The 27967-nt window shown below is 47.1% G+C and overlaps 1 protein-coding gene across 3 annotated transcripts in view; it reads right to left on the bottom strand.

Moving 5' to 3' along the window:
- Positions 1 to 27967, bottom strand: part of CSNK1G1 (casein kinase 1 gamma 1) — a 102064-nt gene that overhangs the window by 14626 nt on the left and 59471 nt on the right. For all 3 annotated transcript variants that reach the window (XM_038146780.1, XM_038146782.1, XM_038146781.1), the window contains exons 6-11: positions 15468 to 15619; positions 9619 to 9853; positions 7208 to 7293; positions 5085 to 5169; positions 3323 to 3471; positions 1619 to 1723 (exon numbers count right to left, since the gene is read on the bottom strand). In XM_038146780.1, coding sequence (XP_038002708.1) covers positions 1619 to 1723; positions 3323 to 3471; positions 5085 to 5169; positions 7208 to 7293; positions 9619 to 9853; positions 15468 to 15619 — 812 coding nt within the window. The remainder of the gene's footprint in view (positions 1 to 1618; positions 1724 to 3322; positions 3472 to 5084; positions 5170 to 7207; positions 7294 to 9618; positions 9854 to 15467; positions 15620 to 27967) is intronic.

The raw sequence follows: 27967 nt of genomic DNA, 5'->3' as shown, positions 1-27967 counted from the left end.
ATCACATGGCAAAACTAAAAACAGAGTGGGGAAAAGCTCACTCATCTTTGATTAAAACCCTTCACTTTCCACAGGAAAAGGCTACAAAGAGGAGATTCCACATTAGCTCTTTACTAAGAGTCAAATATTTTAAGAGAGAATCTGCAGTTATTACACCCAAGAACAAAAATTAGGCCATTAAATCTGGAGACCCAAACTCACACCTCCAATTCATTTCTCAAGATGTTTATTTTTTAGAGAAATGCTTTGCTCAAGACTTTAAGGGAACATCCCTCAGAAGAGAATTGTTTGTGTTTTGGTGAGAAGAACCTGATTTCCTCCACGGCATATTGAACAATTCATCATCCTAAGTAATGTTTAGGTAAAAATATGACAAAAGCTGCTGCACAATCCAGAACTGGACTATCTGTGCAGCTCAGAAGAACAAGGCCTGCAGGCTGCCTGCATATTTTGGAATTTCTTTGGGCCTTTGTGAACTAAAATGCCTGAAAACGAAGCCAGGTGTCACTGTGCTGTCAAGGAAACATGATGCCTCACACACACACAATGTGAAGGTCTGTGGTTAAGGTGGACAATCGGAGACTGGCTGAACAATCCCCCCAAAACCAGGGGGTCACTGCATCCATCAGGGTATTTATCAAAGGAGATGACTGTATCAGGGCTCACACACCAGCCCACCCTACTCACCATGCACGCATGCTGCAAACAACCCGGCTTCCTGCAGCAACACTGCCCAAGGAGGGGTTATCCTGACTGTAGCTGATGGACTGGGATGTGCCCAGCCCTGTGTTAGCTGTGCGATCCCTCAGAGCCCAGGAGGGCTGAGCCCAGACAGACTGTTACATCCCATGCTTGGTTCTCTACCCACAAACCCTAGCTCAAGGAGCTGAGCATAACCTGGAGGTTGGGGGAGCAGAACAAACCTGGAACCACTCCCTGGGAATAAGAGCAGCAACAGCTCCAGCTGGGACATCTACTGCAAGTCTGAGAATTCTGTTAATACAGAAAACCCAAGCTCTCAACACCAACAAAACAGTACAATGAGAAAGGAAAAAAATGGGAAATTCAACTTCCCCGTGGCAGCTCATCCAGACTGCGATGCCTTCCTGAGGGTTCTGCCCTGCCTGTCCTCTGTGCTCTGCAACACTCACACTGTGAACTAGACACTCTAAGAAGAACATACGGATGTTCTTGGGACACACATCCCTATCACAGCCACAAGCTCTGTGGGCAGAGGGCACCTGGGAACAGGCTGCCGTCAGCACAACTCTCAGTCCGCTGCACAGTCCATGTGCTATGAGAAAAAGCACCTCCAAAATGTGGTAGTCAGGGAGTCTAACCATGCTGGATGATTGACTTTAACCTGTTTACCCATAAACTACAGAAAAGCAACCCCATTCCTGGACTCTGGTTAGCTCACGATGCTGAGGAATTCCACTGGTTGATACCTTATTTCAATAACCTGTTGCTTTGACAAAATTCTCCTCAAATCACCATCTCTAAATTAAGCAGGATTTGTCCTTGCTATGACCAAGAGTCAGCCCCACCCATCTATAACACCATGTGGCTTCTGCTTGTCCAGTGCCAGAGGAATTGGGAGAGGAGCCAAGCAATGCACCTGATTGCGAAGGGCCTGTTGGGATGGTCGGTCCCGGTGGATGTGGCTGTCTCTTGTCACTGCAGAGGTCCCAGAATCTACATGGACAGATCCCACGGGAGTAGGCTGGAAAATAAGGTGTTCGTTAGGGCTAAGATTCTGACATGCACAAACCCACCTTGTCAAGCCAGTAGGAAGAAGAAAAAACATCAAAACACTGCCCAAAGGAGCCAAGAATTACAGCCAGGGCTATAAAATCCCTGTGATTTACAGACATGAAATTTGATGGAGAACACCAGCACCGAATGTCTTGTGTAAAAATTAATTAAAAGATACAGTTAGGTGCCTGTCTCGATGTCAGATCACACCTAGTGTGTCTCACACAGAATTATTACAACTGAAAATATACAGACTTGTTTTCCTCATCCCATTGTCTCACCACTTGTAAAAATCATGCTTGCATAGAAACAGGACGTGTTAAAATTAAAGCTTCATCTGCTCTCTTCTCACCAAAGTCATAATCCCTGCTCCCAACATCGAGATCTCCATGGCAACCACCGTGGTTGTCAGCAATAGCACACTTGTCTTACAAGGTGCTCTTTATCAACTGCTTTTGTAATTAAAGAAAAATGAAGAGAAAATCTTGATTCACAAAGGAAATGATTTCTTAGGAACTCTGTTGAGCACAGTAAGCATGGGGAATGCTAAATATAGTTGGGACACTAAAGCACCAGCAGTGGTACCAAGTTTAGCACTGATGGCATTTGATCTGGCACCAGTGACAATTCCTTTACAGATGTCATTACTGCTCTTTGGGGTGGGTCGTGAGCAGAATGACCCAAAACAAAGAGCTTTAGATTCTTCTACCTTATTTCCCCACGACACATCCTTTGGCTAAGGTCTTCCTGAGTTTAACTGGGTTTTGATGGTAAAAGTCATGCAATGAGATCAGGGTGATGGTGTACATGGAGTCAAGGAACTGCTAAATGGAGGCTGGTTTCTCCCACATTTCCTTGCCATGTACTCTATACAGAGCTGGTTCAGCCTCTGAGTGTCCTCCAGGATATTCTGAGTTGAGGAGAGCAAGTTTAGATTACATATTTGGGAGAAATTCCTCCCTGTGAGGGTGGTGAGGCTGTGGCACAGATTGCCCAGAGAAGCTGTGGCTGCTCCAGCCCTGGAAGTGTTCAAGGCCAGGTTGGATGGGGCTTGGAGAAACCCGGGATAGTGGAATGTGTCCCTGCCCATGGCAGGGGGTTGGAACAAAGTAGCCTTAATGATCCCTTCCAACCCAAACCATTCTGGGATTCTGCTATTCACTGAACATCCATCAGAAACCTGCCTCGATCTCCTGTACCTTTTCAATGGGAACATGACCATTAAAGGGGGTTTCTGTGATTCTCCTGCTTTAAGATGGATTTTAGATACTGGTCTCCAATCCTGTGCTAGACTAGAGGGAATTTAGTCTCATCATGATCATTGTCACAAATGGAAGAATGAGACTTGAATGTCCAGAGAGGTGGATGGGGCCTCTGTCCCTCAGGAAAACTTTGAGGCACTGCAAGAACCCCCTGAACACAACATCAGGACATCTCACTGTGTTGAGACTTGAAAGATTTGATCCCAAACTCACTGGCATTAATTGGGATTATTGGGAACAAAAAGGCAATGCTGGGCAAGCAGCCCCTGGAAAGCAAGGCATGGGATTATGCAGGGACAACTCACAATTGGCCTGCCGACCCAGTCGTAGGCGTAGTCAAAGGTGTAGCCTTTCTTTTCAAACAGCTCCGTGAAGATGGTCCGTAGGTAATCGTAGTCTGGTCTCTCAAAGAAGTCCAATCGCCGCACATAGCGGAGGTACGTGGCCATCTCCTCTGTCAGGAAAGGGGGAAAAGCAGCAGCTTTTATCCTCAATCTTCCAAATGAGTTCTTAGAAACCAATGTTTGGGCTGCCAGCGCTACCTCTGGCTTTTCTCCTACAAGTCATGGTTTTTAGCAACAGTCCTCAATGGAAAACAATTCAAACACTTCTCAAGCAAAGATGGAAGTCCCACCTCTGCTCAAATCTGACTTCCACATCTTGATTTATTCTATCCATTTGTACAAAAATAAACAGAGTGAGAAATAAGCTCACTGAACCTGACAACAGGCTGCTCACAGGTATTTAGAATGCTCTGGCCCAGAGCAGCTGTGGCTGCCTCATCCCTGAAAGTGTCCAAGGCCAGGCTGGATGGGGCTTGGAGCATCCTGGAATAGTGGAAGGTGTCCCATCATGACATTGGCAACGCCTGAATATTCAAAATTAGACTAGAGGGGGAGGCTCCGAGGTTAATTTACCTGAAAATGGTTAATTTACAGACGAGGGTTTGGTGTTAAGATAATTAATTGCTTTCCTGCATCTGGGTCGCACTTTGCATGCACAGAATATTGAGTCCTAGGAGCTCACGTCCTGCCTTTTCCCAGCTCTCCCTTGGCTCATGGGCCTGACATCAGCTGACAAAAATAAGAACAGAACTGCTTATTGATACTTAACTCTGTCCGTGGCTTGTGGCTACCATGGAGGTAAAAGAGGGGAAAAACAAAGGAGAAGAAAGAATCCTCTCTTTTAAGTACCTCCAGAAGGTGGAGAACAACCGGTTTCAGGAAAGGAAGGGACAGAACTCAGTTCTCTCATCTCCTATCAGCTCAGACCTGAAGGAGCTGTGAGGAGTATTGGCAAAAAGATGAGAACAGCCAACCTGAAGCTGTTCTGCTTGGAACCAGGTGGATTTTGGAATGAGACATCTGGGGAATTACAGTGACTTGAGTGAACAATGATCCCATTCCAGGCTTGCTGCTCCTCATGCTGGAAAGACGTGTGGCACAACAGCTCCTACAGGAATGGGATTAATTGTGGGTGCACTCCCTGGTGTCAGGACTTCAGAAACACTCCACAAAGCCTCCCAAGCCCACTCTGTTGCCAGGGGACCCTGGAGAAGGCACTAACTCTGTACCCTGCTCTCCCAGCTCCAAGGTCTGTTAAACTGGAGATGAGGTGTTTGGCTTGGCTAGAAGTACACTTCAGTAACACTCTGCTTAAAACTGCTCCCAGAAGGTGGAATTCATGGACAGACACACCATCCCATCTTCCAAGCTTGCCACCTACACCTGCAACACCTGTAAAACCCTCAATTTGGAAAATAATTAACTCGGTAGTTCCAGCACGGTCATTTGGGAGAGGGAAAATAACGAGGAGCTCTTTTGGAAGGAAGCCAGGAAGTAAAACAGGCATACGAGGCCCTTGAGCACTGTCCAGCCTCCTTGATGAGAAGAGTTTTGTTCATTTTAAGACCTTGGGCCCTGCTAATTTATAGCAGCAGCTTCAGTTGTTTGCCAGCATGATGGATGCATGCCATCCAATACTTTCTGAGAGAGGAGGGCAGGCCCATCCTACTTAACAAGGTATGACCACCTCCAGCTGCACTCACACGATCCATCAGGGCTTTACCTGGAAAGTTCTCACAGAGAACTTCAACTGGAGTGTTTCTCTTTGTGTCCCCAATCTTCTGATATCTCTCTTTTAAGGTGTCAGCCTGCAGCGCACAAAGACAAAACAGTTGTGGAGAAAGAGTTCAACCATGTGAGAAAGGACATGCTGTATGGGAAGAAAAACAAGGTATTTAATGCCCATTCCGGGGGACATCAGGAGATGCTACTTGTAACTGAACTGCATCCTGGACTACACCAGTAGGAGCATTTCACAGGCTATTGGGAGAGAACATCCAAGGATGTTCAAAACATCTTCGTTCATGAAAGGCAGGACCCTTATCAGTGTCTTACAAGGCTCATTTCTCACAGCCCAGTCCTGAGGACTGTGCAGGGAATGTTTCTTGGGAGAAGGAAATAAAGGTGCATGAACTGTGATGGCACATCTGGACCTCCCCAGGCTTAGGGCCATCGAGCTGCCTTCACAAACAAATGTACAGCAGTTGCACAGCACATTCACAGCAATTTGGGTGAAATTCACAGACCCACTGCACAGCAACGTGGGTTTTCCTCTGTGCAACAGGATGTTACCACATTGAATATGACTCTAGATCAGTTGCACTTCTCCCAAATCCCGGGCTGCTCCCACACAGCCTTTCCTTTCACCCCCAGAGCATCCATCACTCAGCACTGGCTCAATAGCTGGTCAACAAGAAAATGAAACCATTTGCAGTTGGACTTCCCACCTAAATCAACCCAAGGCAGAGAACTCTGCTCCAGTTGACACCCTGAAAGTGGGGTTTCTTGCCTCCATTTCAAAATATGTCAGTTAGACCTGGCAGCAGCCTAATTAGCACTGTAGACATTCTCTGCAGATACAGCCCTGACAGTACAGACTGAAAGTGTAAGCCAAGGAGACCCAGAAGGGCAAAGATGCCACATTCTAAATCCAGCTGGAGAGTCTGTGTTTGCCCTGGACCTTGAAAAGGAGTCAACTAATTCCTACCAAGTTTAACACTGAACTGAGGAACTTTTGTAGAACCTTGTATAAACTTGGAATTGTTTTAGAATAATTTACAGGATTAATTTAAAGCAGATGAGTTCAACTAAGCCAGAAAGAAAATACATGCTAGAATAACACACAGAGAGGCGTGGACATAAAATCAGAGAGAGTCTGATTTCTTTCACAATCTCTTTCATGCTTGAAAAACCCTTCTTTGCTTTTATGAGCAGCTGCCAACATTTCTGGCATGTGCCTGATGAGGCTGAGCTGAGACTAACTCTGGATAGGTGGTAAAAACCAGCTGAACAAGTTCTATCAACCCAACTGGGTCTATACCCACTGACCAATGCAGAGATCTGCCAAGCAGCTCCTGAGCCCAAAGCCGAGCCCAAAGCCTCGGCTCCTTTTTCCAACAGGAGCTCTTGTTTTTCCTGATGAACCTAACTTGATCAGTCCCTGCGCTCCCTTCAATGCCAAGGCTGAACACAGTAGCTTAATCATCAGGGAGGTGATGGAGAAGTGAAGATGCAGCTTCCAACAGCTCTGGAGCCAGCAAATGACTTACTCCTTGTTAGCTCAGCTGATGGATGTTGGCGGCAGTCGGCAACTCAATTTCTTGCAGCTCTCCACATTGTACACAGCATCTCATAAACTCCCCAGCACTGAGTGTCCAGTGTCTCTGGAGGGAAGCCAAGTCCAATACTTGTGCCAGAAAACCAGTTTTTCAAGCTGAAGTCCATCTGTGCATCTAAACCCATCAAACTGCTCCATTATAAACACGGATCACAGATGCAGCTGGGGGACTGTGCTGCCGTAACTGGAATTTCATAAACAATCACTGTGTCCCAGTCACGCTCCACTTCGGGGCAGCTTCCAATCACAGCTCTCTCATTGCTGTCCCTGTCTCTGTTCAACCTTCTCTCCAAAATTGTACCAATTTGGCAATTTGAAGTGCCAGGTAATGTATTTCTACCTTAAAATCTTCCCTGCAGCTAAACTTAATGCCTCGGAGTTAGGCTGCAAGGACACAAAGGAGAGGACAGCATTTCTGGCTGGATTTTGCCAACGTTTCCCCAATGGATTCTCCTCTGGGTAGAGACTAGCCAAAGTTTTAAAGGACAAAACCTAAAGCTTGAACCTACCTTCAATCCTTGCCAGGGCAGGCTGCCTCGGAGGAAATACATGAACATATGGCCAAGGGCTTCTAAGTCATCTCGACGACTTTGCTCTGAAAGAGATGACAAATTATTGCTGCAGAGGCAGAAAAGGCTCTGAGATCTCAGCAGCAGCCACACCTGTACCTGAGATAAAGGTACCATAGGGACATTCACTCACTGTCTGCAGCTCAGATCTTGTGCAAAACCAGAAGCTGTTTCAGAAAGCCAGAAAATGTGTAAAATCAGCCAGAAGCCATGAGGTAACATGGGAACTGCACAACACACATCCAGCCCGAGGCAGAATGGACAACTCTTAATTGCAGAGGAATAAAGCAGTGCCTCAATTCTTCTCTGACCTGCCAGTGTCAATGGTGCCATGTGGTGCTGGATCATTTCCTCTGGACTAAATGGGAATGGGATACTCACAACCAGCTGCAGGGATCTACCCTTGCACAGTGCCAACCCTTTCCCAATTTCCTCTGCTGCTCACCAGAGCAGATCAAAAATAGCTCCTTCCAGCACCATGGAACACTTGCTGCTGCTGCCTCATGCAGATGTTGTAATTATAAATGAAGAGGGGAAAAACGGGCATGGAGCCAAAGGCAAACTATCCTGAAACAAGAAGCCAAAATGTATCCAAAACCCCAGGGGAGGACAGAAGAGAGCAACAGATGTGGAGGCAACACTGGGCTGGGCTGAGCTGCACTCTTGGGTTCACTGAGCTCGTGGACTCCTTTGGTGCACCCTCCCCTCCTCTGAAGCCCACCTGCTCCAAACAACATGGTCCATGATCCAGAGCAGATCCAGCCCACGACACTGCAGCCACTTAACCCGCAGGAGATGCTGGGAGTGGGAACACTTGGGAGAAGGGAACTGAAACAACAGTTCCTGCAGTTATCCTGATAAAAAGGGGGAAAAAGGAGGATGCCCTGGGTAACTTAGTGCAGTGATGCAGATGGACTTCCAGGAAGATGGTTGAGTGCGCTTGTCTCTCAGAAAAACTGCAGTCAGACTCCCAAGTTTGAAACATGAAAGGATTGATTCTACCTGGGCTGGTCTCACCAGCGAAGCATCAGCTCCTCACAACCCCTCTGGGCAGGGACAGCCCCCTCAAATACACCCCCAGATCTGATTTGGACCCTTCCCCTGCATGAGCCATGGTGGGAGCTGAATTCCTGTGGGAAATGGGTCCCAAGGAAGGCACAGAAACACTTTAAACACAAACACATCTTCCCTCCCCATCGCCGGCACCAGCAGCTTCCCAGCCTGCTCCCACTGCGCCCTCCCATTCCTCCATCCCTGCCTGACTCCTCACTTTCCAAAATTAGAAACCAGGCTCATCCCTCCTTACTCCCCAAAGACAGTGAACTCTCCAAGTGGGAGCTAACGCGAGAGGAGGCCTCCTGGAAAATATTCCATTATCTCACTGCTTGTATAGATTTAAGAGAATATAAACACTTAATAAGTTATTTTTTGCCTTTCGGCCACAGAAATGTAATCTTCTGGTAGGAAAGAAAGCAGGGAGGAGAGAAGATGAAAGCCAGGTTTAAAGTTATTTAAATCATGCATTTTCTCCCACCAATTACTAGGTCAGGGAACATCCAACTCTAACACCTGGAACTGGAAGGCATTGGGACAGTGCTGTGCTATAAAAATCTATCTGTCTATCATCCAGTGCAGCAATCACCGCCTGCCTGCTTGTCTTTTATCAGTGCAGGGCTGCTCCCAGTTATTTAGTTCCTAATAAAAGCCGTAATTATGAGGCTTCCAACATTTCAGCTGGCTCAATTCCTCAAAAGACGGGAGAAAAAAAAAAAAAAGCCACACAACTGTAAACGGCATTGGGAGGTTCACAAATAGCTTCAGGGGCGCAAGAGAGCTCAGCCAAGATGCTATGGGAGGTCTGCAGGATTCAAATGGCAAGCTGGAATGTGTCCAGGGAAGGGACTGGAGCTAGGGAAGGAGCTACAGCACCAGGAGCAGCTGAAGGTGCTGGGGAGGCTCAGCCTGGAGAAAAGGAGGCTCAGGGGGACTTTCTGGCTCTGCACAACCCTCTGACAGGAGAGGGAAGCCAGGGGGGCGGGGTTGGGCTCTGCTCCCAGGGAACAAAGGACAGAGGAACAAAGGACAAGAGGAAACAGCCTCAAGTAACCAGGGAAGGTTTAGGTTGGATATTAGAGAAAATAATTCACTGAAAGGGTTGTCAAGGATTCAACAGGCTGCCCGGGGCAGTGGGGGGGTCACCATGTTGGGAAGTGTTCAAAAGATGTGTGAATGTGACACCTGGGGACGTGGTTTAGAGGTGCACACTGCAGTGCTGGTCAATTGTCTCAGTGACCTCAGAGAGCTCCTCCAGCCTGAAGGACACTCGGTCAGCTCCCCCCACGCAGACAAACCTTTGCCAAGGTGCGTGTTGATGGACATGTATCTCGCTGTTCCAGTGAGACTCTTGTGCTCCCTGTAGGGAATGTGTTTTTTGGTTTCGGGGTCAATGTACTCCTTGGCCAATCCAAAGTCTATGATGTGGATGACGTGCTCCTTCTTGTTGCCCTGCCGGCCAATGAGGAAGTTCTCTGGCTTGACATCCCGGTAGATGAGGTTCTTGGAATGCACGTACTCCATCCGAGAGATCTGCAAAAGGAGGGAAATGTTACTTGTGAGCAGAACTGCGGCCCCCAGCAGAGCTGGAAGAGGAATGTGTCATCCCCTCCTTTCCAAGGCTATCATGCTGTGCTCCCTGCTTTATTCCCACGGAAATGGCAAGGGCTGTTTCTGAGGCGTTACCACTGGGATGCAGCTCTTGGCAGGATGCCACGGGGAGCTGCAGCAGCCTTTTTGTATTGATTTTAAACATACTAAACCGGTTACCAAGAGCTCTTCCCTTGCCCACCTCCTTCCCCTGTTGCTCTGTGTCTTACCACCTTCCTCCCTCGACCCATATGTTGTCTTAGACATGCCAGATTCTTCATGGAGGGGGATTTTTGGGCAGGCAGAAGCTTTACAAACTTCAAAGCTGACTAAAATAATAATTAATCTCAGTGCTGTCAACTAGGAATAGCTGGAATATTTTTCAGCTTTTGACTAGTGTTTTTCTGGAAGTTTGACTGAATGGGAAGGTGAAAGGGCAGGAACCCCACTTCTGAGGTGACAGAGTGCCTCTAACAACACACCTTATTCAGAAGATCATCATTAAAATTGCTTTTGCAAACAAACATATTGCAGGTGTATTGTCAAGCAGTTCTCCTTTGATCCCTGAATTTAGGAGATTATTCCAACAGAAAATAATTCTCAATTTAATTTAATTTATTACCTTTAATTGCCTTTATATGTTTCAAATGAACACACAAGAACCCCCATATATGGCACTCCTGATCGCAGCTGCCCTGCATGCCAAAGGGCACAGAGGCTTAAACAAGATGCTTCTTTGGAAAGGCTACTGGGATTGACCCAGATATTTGTGGGCCAGCAATGCTACGAAAGCTCTGCAAAGTTCCACCAACTCCCAGTTTTGCACTAACGAGCCTCAGTCCCCAGAGGTCACTGCCACACCGCCGCAGTGCCAGAACGCCGGGGGACATCCAGAGCGAGGGCCACCAGCTGGTCACCCCCACTGGGTGGACCCTGGTGGGAAAACTCTGCAGGCTGAAGTCTCTGGCTCACTGAGCCAGCTCTCCCCCAGCCAAGCAGCAGGGACCCCCATCAGCCCTTCCAGCCCCCTGCTCACTCCGCGGGGCTGGCAGACCCTGACTGCTCCTTCATTTCTCACTGAATCCAGACACACTCCCAGCTGGCACACAAGACCACTCTTTCTCTTTACAGATCTTGGAGCCACACCTGGTTTTAAAAGCCCACATGCATGCGATCCTCCATCACTCCCAGGCCCTTACCATGCACCCTATTTCAAAGGAAAATCTGCTGCATTTCCACCTCTCGGAAAGAAGGAGCAGGCAGGAGGGGGCAGCCCTCCTTATAAAATAAAAAGCTGTACAGGGAGGGCAGCAGACAGGAAAAAACTGGCTGCAGGTGAACCAGGCTTAAAAACCAGAATTTGCTCCAAGACTCTTCAAAGAAGGGAACAGCACGTGCTGCAGCTCCCTCCCCTCGACGCAGTGATTGATTCCAATGTGCTGAGAAAATGGGTTTCACGGCTAACAGCCATTATTTCCAATCAATTACAGGCTGGTGCAGAGCAGAGCAGATGCTCTTCAGTCATTCTTCACACTTTGAATCACCTACAGGACACAGCAGCAGGTCGTGAGACAAAAAGCCACGTTTGGAGGCAATTCAAATGAAGATGCAACCCTTGAAAGTGGAACAAAGAGTTTCCTCGCTTCTCCACACATAACAAGCTTCCAAGTGGAGCCTGACTGGCTCATTTGATTTGTTCCTGCTACCAAAGCAGCTCAGTTGTTGAAATCCCAACAGCAATTAGAGAGCCTGAAAAGGGCCCATTTTTTTCTTCTTTAAAAACTCTCGGCAAGCTGCAGCAGGCAGGACAACAACCTGGACAGCTGAGGCATCAGGTGAGCCATTATGCTCCAGCAGCAATCAAGGGTACTTATTTTCCTGCCTTTTTTCCTCCCACCTGCCTTTTTTGCTTCCACCACACACACACAGCTGCTGTGGGGTCTTTCATATTCCTTCTTTACTTCCACCTGCCTGGACGCTTCATGCTGGAGAGCTTTGCTCAGCCATGGCAGCTGAAAGACACTCCCCGAGTCAAAAAGATGTTTCTTGGAGTAGCTTCCATGCTTTATTCACCCTGACAAGACCCTCTCCCTGCTGGTGGCTGCTGTGATGTGGAGTGTCTGGGCTGCATCTCCCTTCCACACTCTGCCTGAGCACACACGAGCAGCGGTGGCACAACCTCGGCATCAACCCCAGCTGAAGAAGAGGAGAAGTGGAGCTCCCACTCCAGAAATGTGCTGCATGCACAGGTGCAGTGCCCACTCCTTTGGGTTTCAACTACAGGCTCAAACACTCTGAATTCATTCTTTTAGGGGCAGAGAAATCACTCGAGGAACTGGGACTAACTTGGAATTGCTCTAACACTGGAAAAACAGCAGGCAGGGGAGCACTAGGGTAGATGGAAGACTGTAATTACAGAGGGATTTCCATGGCCATGGCCAGCTGAGTCCATCCTTGGAGCCATAAATTTGCATTTCAGATGTCAGAGAAACCTTTGGGGGTGGGGGGTGGGGAGAATCCCTTGGCACACAGCAGGACCCCTGTGCTGTGGTGGAGAAATGAGAGGATATTGTGACATTTAGCAGGTGCCAAAGAAACCCGTGCTTTCAAGTGCCTTCCTCCTGCCAAGGCAGCAAGTGTAACAAACCCTCTTATCCCAGAAAGGTAACTCTTAAGAGACTGATCTTGACAGCAGTTCCATCTCTAGACCTTCCTGATAAATTTGAGCCCTTCTTCCACACATCACCTGCTTAAATATAGATCAGATCAGCAGAGAATGGAATTAATCTTGTTCAAAGGCAATTCTGATGGTCACTGGTACAAAAAACATCTTGCCACAACTTGGTCCAGATCAGATCTAGAGTATTTTTCCAGCGCCTGGTGGCACAACACAGCTTTTTGTTAGCTGTCAGTGAGCTTTGTACAGGCTGGGCCTGGCCAAGAGTGAAAAACAGAAGCCTGAAAAAAAAAAAAAATTCTCCCCTGATTTAAGGGCTGTGGGGACTGACATAGTGAGCACATTTTAATTGCCAAGCTTGGCTTTGTTCAGGAGCTTCAACCACTGGATCTGATCTACTGGATGTCTTCAGCTGCATGTGGAATATGGAGGAAGCAGTTTGAGTCTGAGCAATTCCCAAACAGGCTGCCTTCCTTGAAGACTCATTGTCATCCAGTCTCTCTCGCCCTGAGCCAGGAGAGCCTTCCTGATGTAAAACTATGTTTGAATTCTCTTGTAATCCCACATGGCACTTCTTAAGAGACATTGCCCTTGTTTTTCCTAGAGAGACTCCTCTTTCTTCTAACATCTGGAAAGGATCCACTCCAGTCCTGAGGTGCTGCAACCTGTCAAGCTCATTCACATCAGCCAAGCAGAAATATGTATAAAAAAATATCTTTCCAGGATGCCTCTGGTTCAAAATTGACCACGGGACTGGATGATCCTACAGACATGGGGATATCATCCTAAGTATGAGGAGAAAGATCAGGGGACAAATGTCCATGGTTAGAATTACAGCAGCTTAAGCAGACTTGGCCAGTCAGAAGCAGGAATGAAATGTAATTCATGGATGTGAGCCCAAGGAGTTTGAGTGTCCAGCTTTCCTTTCTGATGTGTCTCACATGGAGTGTGACACAGTGACTGCAATCATTTAGTGTGGGAGAAAGATTTTCCTTAAAGACTTGTGGCTAGAGCAAAGGGTTTTAATTTCAACTGAGCAGTAAGTGCCAGCCCCTTTGGAAAACACTTCTCCCAGGGCCAGGTGATGGGGCACACCTGAGGATGTCTGATCTGTCCACTTAGACGTGCACACTCCAAGCTGGCAACTCATTTAACCCCCCTGAGGAGACTGAGAAGGCCCTACAACATCTCCCCATGGCCAGAGGAGCACCAGATCCTTTGAGAGAACATCAGCTCCTCCATTTCCAGCTGCGTTTGCTGTCCCCCTGCATGTGTTTTCCACCTGGCACCAGTGCCTTGGTGAACTGCAGCCTGGCCACAAGATCAAGAGGTGATGCCAGTGAAGAACATCCAAGCCCAGAGCTGAGCTGCAGCCCCGGGACTCAGCAAAAGGCAGCAGCCATGGCTGTGACAGTCTTGATTTCCCCAGCAGTCCCTTGGGAATGAATTTACATCTTTGTATTTTCCCTGCAAAGGTCACACAAGCTGTATCTGAGGCTTTGCCATCTGTTGTCACTTGATTTAATCAAAGCCAATACTATAAATTGGTTTTCCATTGATAAAGAAACACTCAAAACCAAGAGAACTTGACTGCTCTGCTGTGGGAGGCCTCAATAACAGGCAGGTGCTGTTCAAACTTCTGCAGTTCTGATCTCAGTTTCCCATTTGAGATTCTGCTGTGTCAAACTTCAGTTTATCTGGAAAGGACTGCGTTCCTCATCCCTTACACCTCTTCTTCCCTATCATGCTTCTATCCACAGAGCTATTAATGTGAATATACAATCCCAGCTCTGCTGTGGAGTATCTGGGTGATCCCAAGGTCCAGCTATGCAAAATCTGGATATCTGTAGATATTTAGGTATTTGGGAATCTGCAAACCAGTCTGAAAACCAAAAAAGCCAAATTGACTGGCTGGCCCCACTGACTTGTGGAAGTTTCCAAATCACATTTAGTATGTTCAGCTTTCGTGTTGTTCATTTTTAACACGAACCCAAATCCAAGCCTGGATCCTTTCCAGCTTGACTTCCTTTCCTTTTCAGGTACATTAAAGGCTCATTGAACTATTCGATTCCAAGTGTCAGGAATTTAAACCCATTTGATTGACCAAATTTTTGACCAAATTTGACAAAAGCAGAGCTCTCAATTCTGCTATTTTGGCTCAGCTCCCTCTGCTTCGTGAAGCTTCAGTCTACGGGCAGCCCAGTAGCACCAAACCAGCAGAACTGGTAGGAGTGTGGGAGGGCGCTGTGCTCTGTGTGTCCCATGGAGTGGGTGACAAATGAGATGTTCCTGGGATGTCCAAACAGAGGGAGGGAGCTGGGGCAGGTACCGGGGCGGGGGCGTGGAGGGGACGTTGGGATGCAAGTCCGTAGGAATCCAGCTTCACTGGTTCTGCTGTGCAGGGAGCCAGCTTCTCATAAGCATAATCTGACCTTCTCTTCATAGGCAGGAGTCCTCCTCACCCCTGAGAAGTTTTCTTTTATAGAAAAGATGGAGAGGGACCTTGGACAAGGGACTGGAGTGACAGGACAAGGGGAAATTGCTTTCTGATGCCAGAACACAGGGTTAGATGGGATACTGGGGAGAATGTGAGGCTGGTGAGGCCCTGGCACAGGTTTCCCAAAGAAGCTGTAGCTGCCCCATGCCTGGAAATGTTCCAGGCCAGGTCGGACGGGGCTTGGAGCAATGTGGGATAGTTGAAGGTGTCCCTGCCCGTGGCAGGGAGGGTGGGATTAGATCTTTGAAGGTTCCTTCCAACTCAAACCACCCAGTGATTCTGTGATGGAAGAAGATTCCTCAGCCCTGAACCTTGCACTGTGCCCACCCTAGGATGGATGGACACCCAAGGACACCCCAGGGCAGGGCCCTGCCATCACTCACCAGCTGAATGGCAATCATTAACACCGTCTTCAGAGTGAAGGTCCTGTCACAGAGGTCAAACAGATCTTCCAAGCTGGGACCAAGCAGCTCCAATACCATGGCATTGTACTTTCCACAGGGTCCAAAGTAATACACCTGGGGGAGCCCTTCAGCTGGAAGGAAAGGAAAAGAACTGGAATCAGCCAACGGGACCAAGTTAATTCCCCTCCCCCTGCACGCACACCTTTTGTTAGGCAGTTTTACTGTCACTTCTTGAGTATTCTATCTGATGCTGCCCAGCAAGGAAATAAGTCCCAGCACAAACTGTGACTGAACCAAAAGCCAAACCAGTGCAGGCTCTGCCCAGCTACACCCTTGCAGAGACAAATGGGATTTCAGAGCAATTAACAAGTCCACCTCAAAGCATCGAGCTTTGGCAGCTTAAAGGCTTGGATTTAGGGAACAAGACATGGAGTTCCCTGTGTTCCACTAAAAACCAGGCAGAGAACAGCCCCAGATGTGGGCTGGCACTTGTTGGAGCAGTTAGGAAGATGACAGTCCTTGGAGAAAATGAAGCATGGTCAAAAAAGGGCTGCTTTGTCACCAAAATAGCACCCAGCCCTTGTTTTCCAGCGCAACCTTACACAAAGTTTACACTCAGTAAAAAGGAAAAATAAACCTTTTTCCTATAAAATAGGGAAAAGTTTTCAATTTTGACCAATCACCACACAAAAATTGGTGATCATGCTCATTAGCATTTATGCACACACAGAGCTATCAACATTGAACTGGCAGGAGCCAGAGCCCATCTTCCCACCCAACAGACTGCTCTGTGGGAGTACAGTGTTGATACTCAGCTGGCAGGGGATTTTTGGGTGGATCAGCTTTCTGAAAGGCATCAGAAGGAGAGGGAAAAAAACAGCCTTGATGTTGGAAGACTCAGAGGGTTGCACAGCACTCCTGGAATTACCTTTGAGTCAAAAAGGAAACCACAGCAGCCCATACAAGAGGAATTCAGCACAGGCCCAACTGCTCATTTTGCTAATCAGCACCTGCACCAGCACTCGGCGTCCCAGCGTCAGCACCCAGCTGGGTAACATGTTTAAATATCTATGTATTTCTAGTCTACACCTCATAAGCAGCTCCAAAACACAAGAGAAAGGTTTTGTTTTGAAATACAGCGCTTTGTCTTAAGTCAAAACAAAATATTTGCTTGAATGCCCAAAGACACGGCGTCCTGCTATTCAGTGTAAAGGCTGAGCACGGGGGAGCACTGCTATGTTTTTTCCCACAGAGATCCACAAATTATAGTGCAGGGGACCTGAAAGCACTGTGATTACTAATTTTATGGCGTGTTTTAAACAAGTGTAGGCATTCACCTGGATTTGCATAAGTGATCAATGTTAGATATAGCAAAATACTCGACTAATTAAGTGCGCAGTTTGCGGTCGGCTCTCTGAGGTGTCCAGGCAGTGAAACATTCCAGGCTGGAGAGAATGTCAGCAACACAACAAGTGCATGTCCTACTCCAGATTTAGGGAAGCCCTGCTAATCCACCCAATGGCACTTGGAACTCTGCAACCTGCCAACAACGTAACAAATGCAGCACTGAGATCACTGAACTGTAAATATCACAGAACTTGTGCTCCCAAGTCCTGCTCCGAAAGAACAGAATGCAGTTTGACAAAGATTACCTGAGGAGGGTTTTAATCTCATTAATTCACATGCTCAGGGAATCTGTCATCGGGATGCATTAATGGGATATTACAGAGTATTGCAGGAATTCCCTGCCTAACCAGTGTTTTGTGTCCCAGGTAAAACACTGACCCAACCTGGGTTTGGGAAGCTGCTGCTCCTAGCAGAGCTCCATGCTTTAGGAAGCAGTCACAGTCATGAAACCCTCTAGGAACACAGGATGGTTTGATGCAGAAGCAATTCAGAAAGCCAAACAATGGTGGGCTCTGATCCAGGCAGCTCCAAGATGCTTTCAAATATCTCCAAATCAACACAAATGGCAATTTAATGTCCATCAGCTTAGTGCTGAAGGATGGAATAATTGCAACAGCTCTTGAAGTGACTCACGGTGAGCCCCTGGATTTTCAGTAAAGTCTGATGAGGACTTACCTAAAAAGTCACCTCTAACACCAAGATAAGCGTCTCTATTTCTTTAGAGAATAACAGAATAATAATAGAGGATAAGAGAGTAACAGAATATTTTATGCAAAGTTTAAACCTGAGCCCATTATAGATGGGCTAGATATCTTCAGATCTATAATCTAGATCTATAACCTATAGATTCTAGATACAGACATACAATGAGTACCTCTACCACAATTTCTACAAGTCTCAAATAGCGGAACTGAGGAAGGAATTAGGGTTAGGACTCTGCCAACTAAGGTATGCAGGAGAATAAAATTACAGAAAGGCTCTTAAAGAAGGTGAAGGATCCTTTAATATTAATATTCTAATTTAATATTAATATTCTCAGGGGAATATGAGAACATTTACAGCCTCACTTGGTAAGGGGCGAGCACTGCAATTAAAATGAATTTCCTACTGGGCATAAGACCCAGGAAAACAGATTGCAGCAAGACCCAGAAGGTGGGGATTTCATGTAGGGAAGGAAGCAACACTACTTAGTGCCCTCTAATCCCAATTCCTTCAGTTTTACCTACTCAGAGCTTATAGCCCAGAGCTTGGAGTACCCTCTTCATCTTAAACCCTCAGGAAAGCTCTGCTTTCTGTGGGAGCTCTGGCAAGGTGAGGCCTTAATGAAGAACATTAAAAAAGCATCCTGAATGTCAGAATACAGGAGACATCATTGGCTTCAGGCGTATTTTTAGGGTTTGATTTTTCCCTGAGGGTTTTCTCTGACTGCCAGCTCTGCAGTCAAGGTCTTCCCTCTTGCCTTGGCCAGGATAAAGCTGCTGTAACATCTCTCTGAATTCCAGAGCCAGGCTGTACTGCTGTGTTCTGGATCCAAAGGAGCATTGCTGATGAGCCCTGTGGAGCTCCCAGCCCACACCAAGGATCCTCAGCTCCACACTAGTTAAGGAAACAAAGCTGGGAGGAACTTGGCATAACACATCCTCAGCTCTCTCAAACTCAACTCAACATTCACCATCGTTTTGGGAAGAGGAAAAGCTCGAAAGATGAACTTGATGCACACATTAAAGGGTGTGTTGGCAGATAAAACTGGATGAAACCTGAGACACAGGCAGCTCCAGAGCCCTTCTGAACAGTAAAAAGGGTCAGCCTAAGAAAATCTGCATAAAACTTGATTTTGCCACAGCCCATCTGCATAATTTATGACATAGCTTGGCTCTACTTCAGCGAAAAGCATTGTGTCCTGGTGCTGAGTCCATTGTCACAGTGAACCACAGGAACTCCATAAATATCACCAGCAGATCTGTAAATACTTAAGAAGGATGTTGCCAACCAAAGAGATTGATGGAGGAAAAAGGACTTTTTTCGCCTGGGCAGTTGGAGTTGAGGTTTTTAATGGAAAGTAATCACACTGGGAGAGGACTGGAAAGGTCACACAAAGCCATGGTGTCATGCTGCTGGTGAGCAGCTCTGAATTCAGAGGCTGAGGGATGAAAAGCCACCAGCAGAGCAGGGTCTCATACTGAGGATTCAAAGGTACCACTCAACACTTGAAGCACAAACCATGATCTGTTTAATGCAATTAATGCATGAAATCACATCAGAACTAGGAATTTCTCCATTGTATCAAACAAGAGCAATACACTAAGGAAAGAAAATACAGGCATGGTATGTGCAGGTTCTCCTTCGGAGGAAAACCAGTTTATTACAGCAGAGACTGCTGCAAGCAGAAATCATCTCAATTTGCTTAACGGCTTTGGTCTCACTGCTGAGTGATTTGGCTCAGCTACATGGAAAAGGGCCCACTCCACCCTCACTCTCACAGGAAGTTTATCACCCCAATAAACACAGACTGATTGCTGCACCGGAATCCACAGGCAAATTCTGCTATTTCAGCAGAGTGATGTCTTGGAAGAAATTCAAGCTGAGCACAGCGAAAACCTAGCAAAGCATTTTGTAGATTAAAGCATCACTGCTGGAATGAGAGCAAATGCAGACATCAAAGCCAAAAACTCAAGACTTTGATTCCCCCACGCTCCCGAGACTGGCCTTGGCTTTCCGGGGATGCTAAACCCTCACTGCTCCTGGGCTGCCACCAAAAGGGACCTTCCCATCCTTCCTCGTGCTCTGTGGCTGAGCGATATGTTGGATCAACCCAAAAAACACTTGGCTTGAGCTTGAACACAAGAATGGGAACAGCAACACAGAGCAGGATTGCTGCTCTTCCAGAGAGCTTCATCTGAGCCAGATCAACACCCGGAGCTACACCTTTCAGGAACTTCCACCACAAGATCAAGTGCCTTGGATAGCTCGAGTAATGTTATCTTCCTGCCATATCTTTTACAGCATGACTAATGGCCACAAAACTCCTCAGACACCCAACATACTCCAAAAACCCACACTGGTTCAGGCACACAGACATTCCAAAGCCATTTCCAGGACTGGCTATGAAACGGCGATGGGCAGAGATGCCAATCTAAGGTTATGCCCAAGGGAAATCAGAGTTTGTAGCATCTGCCCTGCATGGAGGGCACAGGAAGCAGAACCTACCTGCTCCAGAAGAGCTCCTGGCCTGAGGCTCCGTGTGAGCATCATGAGAGGCTATGAATAAACTTCATCAACAGCAAGTAAAATACACCCAAGGAGGAAGGAGGGAGCAAGTGCAGGAAGCTGCACGTGGCATCTACATCAATGGAAGGACAAGTGCCACATCCCCATACAGCAAATCACCAGGAAACATCCAGAGCTTGTGATCAGTATCAGCAGTTTCTGAACCACCCATGGTTTTTGCTCCCATGGGAATTGTTTTCCACTGCCCTTCAATGAGGTGTAGACAAATAGAGAAGCTGATGTCTTCAATTTCAAGAATTAAAGAAGAATTCAGACCCTCTCCTCATGCAGGTTTTGACACTGAGCTCTATTGCAGAGGGGAGACACTCCTGAAGAGCCCCGAATTCCACACCCAGAGTGGGGAGGAATCCAAGGCCAGCAAAAAGTTGATGCTTGCTGCAAACCCACGCTCTGTGTGGGCAGCAAGAACTCTTTCTCACTGAAAGAGATGCAGACACACACCAGAGGCATCAGTGCACACAAAGTTCGGTGTAGTTTTAAAGAGGCTCTGATGAATGGGCCGTAGATTGTCACAAAATTCTCATTCAGAGCAGAAAGTTTATTTTTACAAATCACAGCACACAAAATTATACGATGAACACCATAAATAGCAACTGTGAGAGGGCTGAATATCTATAGCTAAAATTAAACATGTTCCAAACAAATTAAACAAATTGCTTTAGAGTAGTCAACCCATTTAAGCTGATTACACTAATGAGGATCTACCCTTCTCTTAATTTTCAAATTGGAACAAAATCCTGGCTGAAAGAGAAGATTTGTGATCAACATCGACTGGGCCAAGATCTCAGCTTTTAATGTCTTCAAACATGTCCCATGTAAATCTACCTGAGCATGTTAGTTAGCAGGTTATTTCTGTGAGCTGCAAGTAAAAAGACTCAACCTGCCCTTCAGATTTTGGAATAGTCTGCTTCAAAAATAGGAAGATGGAACAAAAGTTGAGATTGGGCTTGTTACTGGGAATAACCTTGTCCTAAGGGTCTTTTATGTATTTGATTGTTTGCCTTTCAGAGATATCTTCCTTCAAAGTACAGCTGCAAAAGCTTTATAACACAGTCCTTCACCTTCAGTCTTCCTTGGAGGAACATAGGGAAGGACAGAGATTTTTGGGTGATTGAGTGTTTTCTCTTGTTTGGGAAACAGCAGTTGAGATATGAAGGAAAACAAGCAGAAAATGCAATTTTGTGACTCCAGCACAAGCTCTCCTGCAAGTGGAAAAAGGTGGTGGAAAAGGTCTGCCATAATCTCACCAACCATCCCTAGGCTTCACAAACCTTGAAATGGTGTAAGATTAGGGAAAGAACTTAAAAACAGGGATCTGATCCAACAACCACAGAGAAACATCCACATGGAGAAGTGGGGTCGGAGGAGGCAGAGGACGGCTGGCACTGTGGCAGCTCCAATGGTGATCCACAGAGAGCACCACCATGCTGTGAGTGTTTCCAGCCTCTAACGCTCCTGAACACTTTCCTTGCTCTCTTGAGCTCTGATACTGTGGTTTGAGAGCCCAAAATTACCTTTAGTTCTTTCTCACTCGCCTGAACAAGGTGAAGAGCAGCCAGACCTGTCCAGACCCCTCACACATCTCCTGTCCCCAAAAATCACCTGCTCTGTTTGCTCCAGCTGCTGCAGACACTCAGCTCTGCTGCCAGCTTCTCACAGCATCTTTTCCCTGCTTTGTCTGGGCAATAAATCACTTCTCCTAGCAAATGCTGAATGCTCCTGCACCACTGCCTAGCAGGAATTTCTGCAGCAGGACCTTCCACTTTAGCCCACCAGTGGGTGAGGAGGAGGAGAGGCAGAGCAAGGCCCAGCTCCTGGCCTTGGACGTGGAAAAGGCGCAGCTCAAACACTCTCTGAACTCAAGAGGAAATAACTCAAAGGACAACATCAGAAGCTGGAAGGGACTTCAAAGCTGCCATGGGCAGGGACACCTTCCACTAGACCAGGTTGCTCCAAGACTCATCCAGCCTGGCCTTTAACACTTCCAAGGATGGGAAAGCCACAGGAAGGTACTGGATCAACACCTTCTCCCGTGATGATGGCAGAGAGAGCTGAGCTTTTCATGGGAAGAGACGACACTAAGCACAGTGAAATGCGACAGCTGTGTACGAGCTGTGAGGAGACAGAGCTACTGTCATCTCCAGGGAGCTCCATGTGCACTCCAAGACTCCAGCCTCACTCCAGCTCATCTGAGGATATGCAGGATGTATTTAAACCCTGATGTGTTTTGTTTCATTTTGGTAGTATTTGGATCTACAAAAAGAAAAGGTACAGGAAAAGGAACAGGAGAAAAACAGACTGGGGAAGGACAGAAGGAAGAACATATTTGTTCTTGATGCTGGTAAAAATCCAAACAATTTGATTTTTACTTCAACTGCAGAAAAACAAATCTCAGGATCGTTGTGTTATTAGAACAGGGTGGCATTTCATCTTCTTTGAGCGGAACAAGCTGGTTTCCTGACATCATGGCTTCCCTGAATTAAACAACTCTTCACATCCACAAAGCAAGGAACACTTGAAGAGGGGGTACCAAGGAGACATCCATATTTGTATTCATAAAGATAAAAAAGGTTGGGAGGAGAATCGGCCCTATCTGGAAAGGTCAAATGCAGGAAAACTTTCAAAATCTGGGAAATTTACCCAGAAACACCCATTCACAGGCAGTTTCTCAGCTCTAACAACCAAATTAGTCAAATGAAATTGCTTCAATTCTTGACATAGAAGAATAAAGCACAGCACAATAAACTGCTTTTTTTCCAAGTTTCAAAAGACTGAATTCACTTTTCTAGGGCTTGGGGGAAATGACTGCATTCAAATCTCCACGTTACTGTTGGATTTTATATCCAACACAACGTCTAGCTCCAGTGATGATGGCAGCTGTCACACAGAGCAACGCCTTAAAAGAAGGATAAAACCAGTAAACAATTTTAGAGGAGTTATTTTAAACCACCCAAAAAAGTTCTAGCTTAAGTTCTATCCTTATTACCTTTTCCCACACACCTGCAATCCAAGGACAAGGATGAAAGAAAACTACTGGAACTGCCCAGGGCAGTGGTGGAGCCACTCAATAACATTCCTGGAGGGATTTAAGAGCCATGTGGATGTGGCACTTGGGAACAGGGAGTCATGATGGCCTTGTCAGTGCTGGGGTATGGCTGGCGTTGATGGTTTGAGAGGGATTCTTTTCCAACTGAAACAATTCCGTGACTGCTCCACTGCAGGTCACACACCTGTGTGAGCTCTGCCAGAGCACACCTGTGTGGCTCTGCTGCTTAAGAGCACCCAAAAAAACCCAACCAAAAAGAAAGAAAGAAACCGACAAAGAAACAAATTACCTCCCTCCCCCCGCAAAAAATAAAAAAAATCCAAGGAGAATTTGGAAGTTGCTCCTGATCAGCTTTCCTTTGCTGTGCAATTGCTCAGCCCTACCTGCTGAGAGGGAGTTGAGATGAAATCATGGGGTCCCTTGTTAATTTTCTTTTCTTTTGAGAACAGGTTCATAGAATCATGGAATATCTTGTGCTGGAGGGGACTTACAAGGACCAACAAGTCCAGCTTCTGTCCCTGCACAGACACCCCAACAATCCCACCCTGTGCCTGAGAGCATTTTCCAAACACTCCCTGAGCTGTGGCAGCCCTGGGGCCGTGACCATTCCCTGGGGAGCCTGGTAAGTGCCCCAGCACCCTGTGGGGAAAGAGCCTTTTCCCAATATCCAACCTAAACCTCCCTAATACAGCTCCAGCTATTCCCTCAGGTGGTGTTCCTGGTCACAAGGAGCAGAGATGAGAACTGCCCCTCAGCAACATGTTATGCACATGAAGTGTTAATGACATTACAGGTGAAATCTCAAGAAACATCAACAACAAGAGTTCTTGGTTGCTCAGCAGCACTCAAATTTAACTCCAGAAGCAGTGCCAGGGAAGAAGCTACTTCTGGGCAGATGAAAAATGCCATGAAAACAGCAAAACCAAACTGCTTGTGCTGAATTGCTCCTCCGGTGCCCAGAGAACCATTTTGGTTTGATCACATCAAGTCCCAGGTGGCCCCTGCTCTTCCTCAGCTCATCTCCACTGGAGACTGCTGGCTGGAGGCAGAGCTTTTCCCTGCTTCCTCCCCAGCTGCACGCAGGGGTGACACTTCCACGATGACAAGGCAGGGAGGCTCTGACAGCCTGAGCTGCAGCCACGGCGCTGAGCAGTGGCCACACTCAGTGTCACCAGGACAGCACAGCGACCTAAGGCAAAACTGGCATGTCACAGGCAGGATTTATCCTGGATCCAATGGCATTTTTAACTGGGATGGCAGATCAGGGGTCAGATCCAGCTGGGTAAAGCAAGCAGTGGTATTGGACAGGTACCTTTGGGTGCTCAGGAGGAAGATGATGCTCAGCCTTGCTCAGGCAGCTGAAGGCCAGGTTCCCACCAGACTGTGGTGGGGCAATCTTGTGCCATTTCTGGCAGCACAGCCCTATGTGTCACCCCAGAGCTGTGCTGGGATCTTCCCACAAAGCTGTGGGTGCAGCTCGGGCCCCCAGAACTCACACTGGTCCCACTGGCAGGGTGGATTTTTGCAGGTTTGCCCCTGAAGCAGCATCAAAGTAGAAAGTGATGGAGAAGAATCAAATGCACGTAAACTCTCCACAACAAACCAAGATATTGGCATCCATCAGTCCCACCAGTACTGTAGGACTGGAGGGGAAAAGGGATTTTTCACATGAGTAGGAAAGTGTTACCCACACAGTCCTTCCAGCCTGAGGGAAAACCTCCCACTCCCTCTAATGGCAGGAGAACCTGCTGCCAAACAGAAGTGCAGAGGCACCAAATCAGATCCTACCTCCAAATACCATCTCTGTTTCACCTTGAGAGAGTCAAGTAAGAGCGGGTAGGAACTTTCAGACAGAAAAATTATTACTAAACTTCAGAACTCCAGCCTGACCCATCACACTCAGGCAGAGCCTGTGGCTTATCTTTTAGCAATGAGAGGAGGGTTTTCAATAGCAGGCAGGGCACAGCTCCAAAACACAAATTCCAAACCCATTGGAGAGCCTGTCTGGGAGGCGGGCAGCCCTCCATAACAGGACTTCCCTGGCACAGCTAAGTGTTTCACCTTAGAACCTCCAGTGTGTGTAGCATGCCTCTGCTGCATTGGAAGGGATCCCACTAAATCCAGCACCCACCCTCCAAAGGGGAAAGAGCTCTGGATCAAGGCAGTGCTCAACACCTGACACAGCAGCCCCCCTCAAAACTACTTTATAGCTTTAAACCTCAATTAGTTCCTAAGTGCAGCATCCCCACGGCTTGAAGACTGTTCATAGAAGGGACAGGAAAGGGGGACAAGCAGAACAACCAACCAGCTCCTAATCCTTATTAATTATCCTGGTCCTCATTGCCAAACTGGGTTCTTCATTCCATGCAAATATAAATTCCAAAGTTTATATTCAAAGATCACGTATCGTGTGGACTCCCCAGGAAGTTTTCAAGTCCAGGTTGGACAGGGCTTGGAGCAGCCTGGGATAGTGGAAGGTGTCCCTGCCCATGACAGGGAATGGAATGAGAGGAGCATTAAGGCCCCTCCCAACCCAAACCAGTCTGTGGTTCTGTGTCCTCACCTCCCCACTCTGACGGCTGAAGAGCTCCAGTTTCCAAGCACAGCTGGGCTGACAGCCAGCAAGGCATTTTTCAGCTCAGGGTCTGCTAGAAGGTACCAGAAGCAGCACAGAGACCTTAACGATGAAATGTCAGTCCCTCTCCTCGAGTCCTGCTGGATCCTCAGAGCAAAGCACATCCCACAACCCGCCCTCAGTGGACATTGCTGACCACGAGGAGAACCCAGTGAGGCATCTGGGATGAGCTGGATGAGTCCAGCTGCTCCAGGTTTATGGCCATGTCAGGCTTCAAGGAAAAGAGTCTCCAGGAAAGGCATTTTCCAGCTTCCCAGCATCCTGCTGCTCCCCTTCAGTTGCTGGTGTTTGATTTGGAGCTGCTGCCTGGAGTTGCTGGTGTTTGATTTGTGATTACTGCCACAAATACCGGAAGAGTATGAGATGCACGAGGACTTTTCGGAACATAAAAAGGAAACTGCCTTAATCCCATATTCAAATATTAATGGCCTTGCTTTAAAAGCATCTGATAACTTCCAATTGACAAAACCTAAATTTAGCCCAAGGAAGTCAAAACTTCTGATGCCGAGATGCTGAAATGTGCACATTCAGGAAGCCCTTCCTAACAAGGGAATGGCCACATGAAAGAAAAGCCATGTATTTTTAAACAGTGAAACATAATTCTCTGGAGATCAGCAGCAAGCCAGCTCTGAAAGCAGCAGGGTCTAACTGAGCCCTTTACAGTAATCCACTACATTTCATTCTGCAATTCAAAAGCTTGGAAGTCCAGGATCCCTCAGGTTCGAGCTCCTTGGACTACTCTGACTTTACAATGAAGCTGCTGATCACCGTTCCTTAATATGCTCAGCATTAGGGTCTCCAATTTTTGTCTAAAAACCACTTCAGTAGAATGAAACTGTATCTCCATTGCTGAATATCTCCCACCTGTGGCCAAGGGCACACTTCTGCGCAGGATTTGAGAATGGAGACGTTTTTCCTCACTGGCAGAAAATTAACTCAACATCTTAAAACCTTCAGGTCTACTGCAAGGCATCTGAGGTAGGGAATTAGTGACATGTGTCCCAGAGTTGTTTCCTTGTAAAGAGATGTCAGTTTTGTATCACCTTGCACAGATGAGTCACTTATTAAATACTTACAGTCACTGAGCACTGGCAATATAAAATATTTCCAGTATTTCAAAGGAGGAGGCTGCAGTGCTCATCCAGAGCGTTGTAGTGTGACAGGTACGAACAAACCCATACAATAATTAGGACACAAAATACCTCAGGTGACAGCCACGTGTTGCTCCACACAAGTCCAAAGTGACTTTGGGGTGCAAAGGGCAATCCTTGGAAGTGTTCAAGGCCAGGTTGGACAGAGTTCTGAGCAAGCTGGTCTAGTGGAAGGTGTGCCCATATGGCCACAAGATGAGCTTTAAGGTCCCTTCCAGTCCAAACCACTCTTATGATCTTTTGATCATCCCCACCTGGCAGCTCCATCCCCCTCAAACCAGCCTCGTCCTGAGGGGGGCACCTGGCTCAGCTCCTGGCCACAGCAATGCTTCCATCCAGGTGGCAAATATGAGTGGGAATTCTGAAGATTACAGTGACTGCAGCCACTGTTAATGGGTATGTTCACACTTCTTAATTAAACAAGGGTGGGGACCACTTGCACTAACCCTCCCTCACATGGCCTGCAGTCACTCCTGCTCCCTTGGGGAAGAGAGTTGTGCACAATGACCTCCCCATAAAATTGTGGTGTTGGCAGCTCCACCAGGGCGACTTGTTTACATCCATCCTGTAACGAGCTTTACCAAAATGACCCATAATTGCCACGTGAATGACAGCATTGTGCAACTGGCATGGAAAGAATTTCTTCATAAAGCACACCGATACATAGGAAGTGTGTGTGGGTAAAGCAAGAGCAACACAGAAAAAGGGGCTCAACACGAGCAATCCCGACAGGAGAACTCCACAGGCAGCATGGAGAGCAGACAGCTCAGCCACACTGAGGAATATATATGCAAATATTGACTAGACTATGCAAAGGATTGGTTATTTATAACACCTTCATTTCCCTCAGTCCTACCTCCTGACAAGTAAACAGACTGCTTCGCTCTGGCGAGTTGTGCAACACAGAGAGATCCCAAAGTAAACACACAGACTCCATACTTCATTAGAGGTG

This window comes from Motacilla alba, chromosome 10 (assembly GCF_015832195.1).
Source record: "Motacilla alba alba isolate MOTALB_02 chromosome 10, Motacilla_alba_V1.0_pri, whole genome shotgun sequence".
NCBI lineage: Eukaryota > Metazoa > Chordata > Aves > Passeriformes > Motacillidae > Motacilla > Motacilla alba.
The sequence above is the reverse complement of the archived record's forward strand: the minus strand, read 5'-3'. Positions and strand labels throughout refer to the sequence as shown.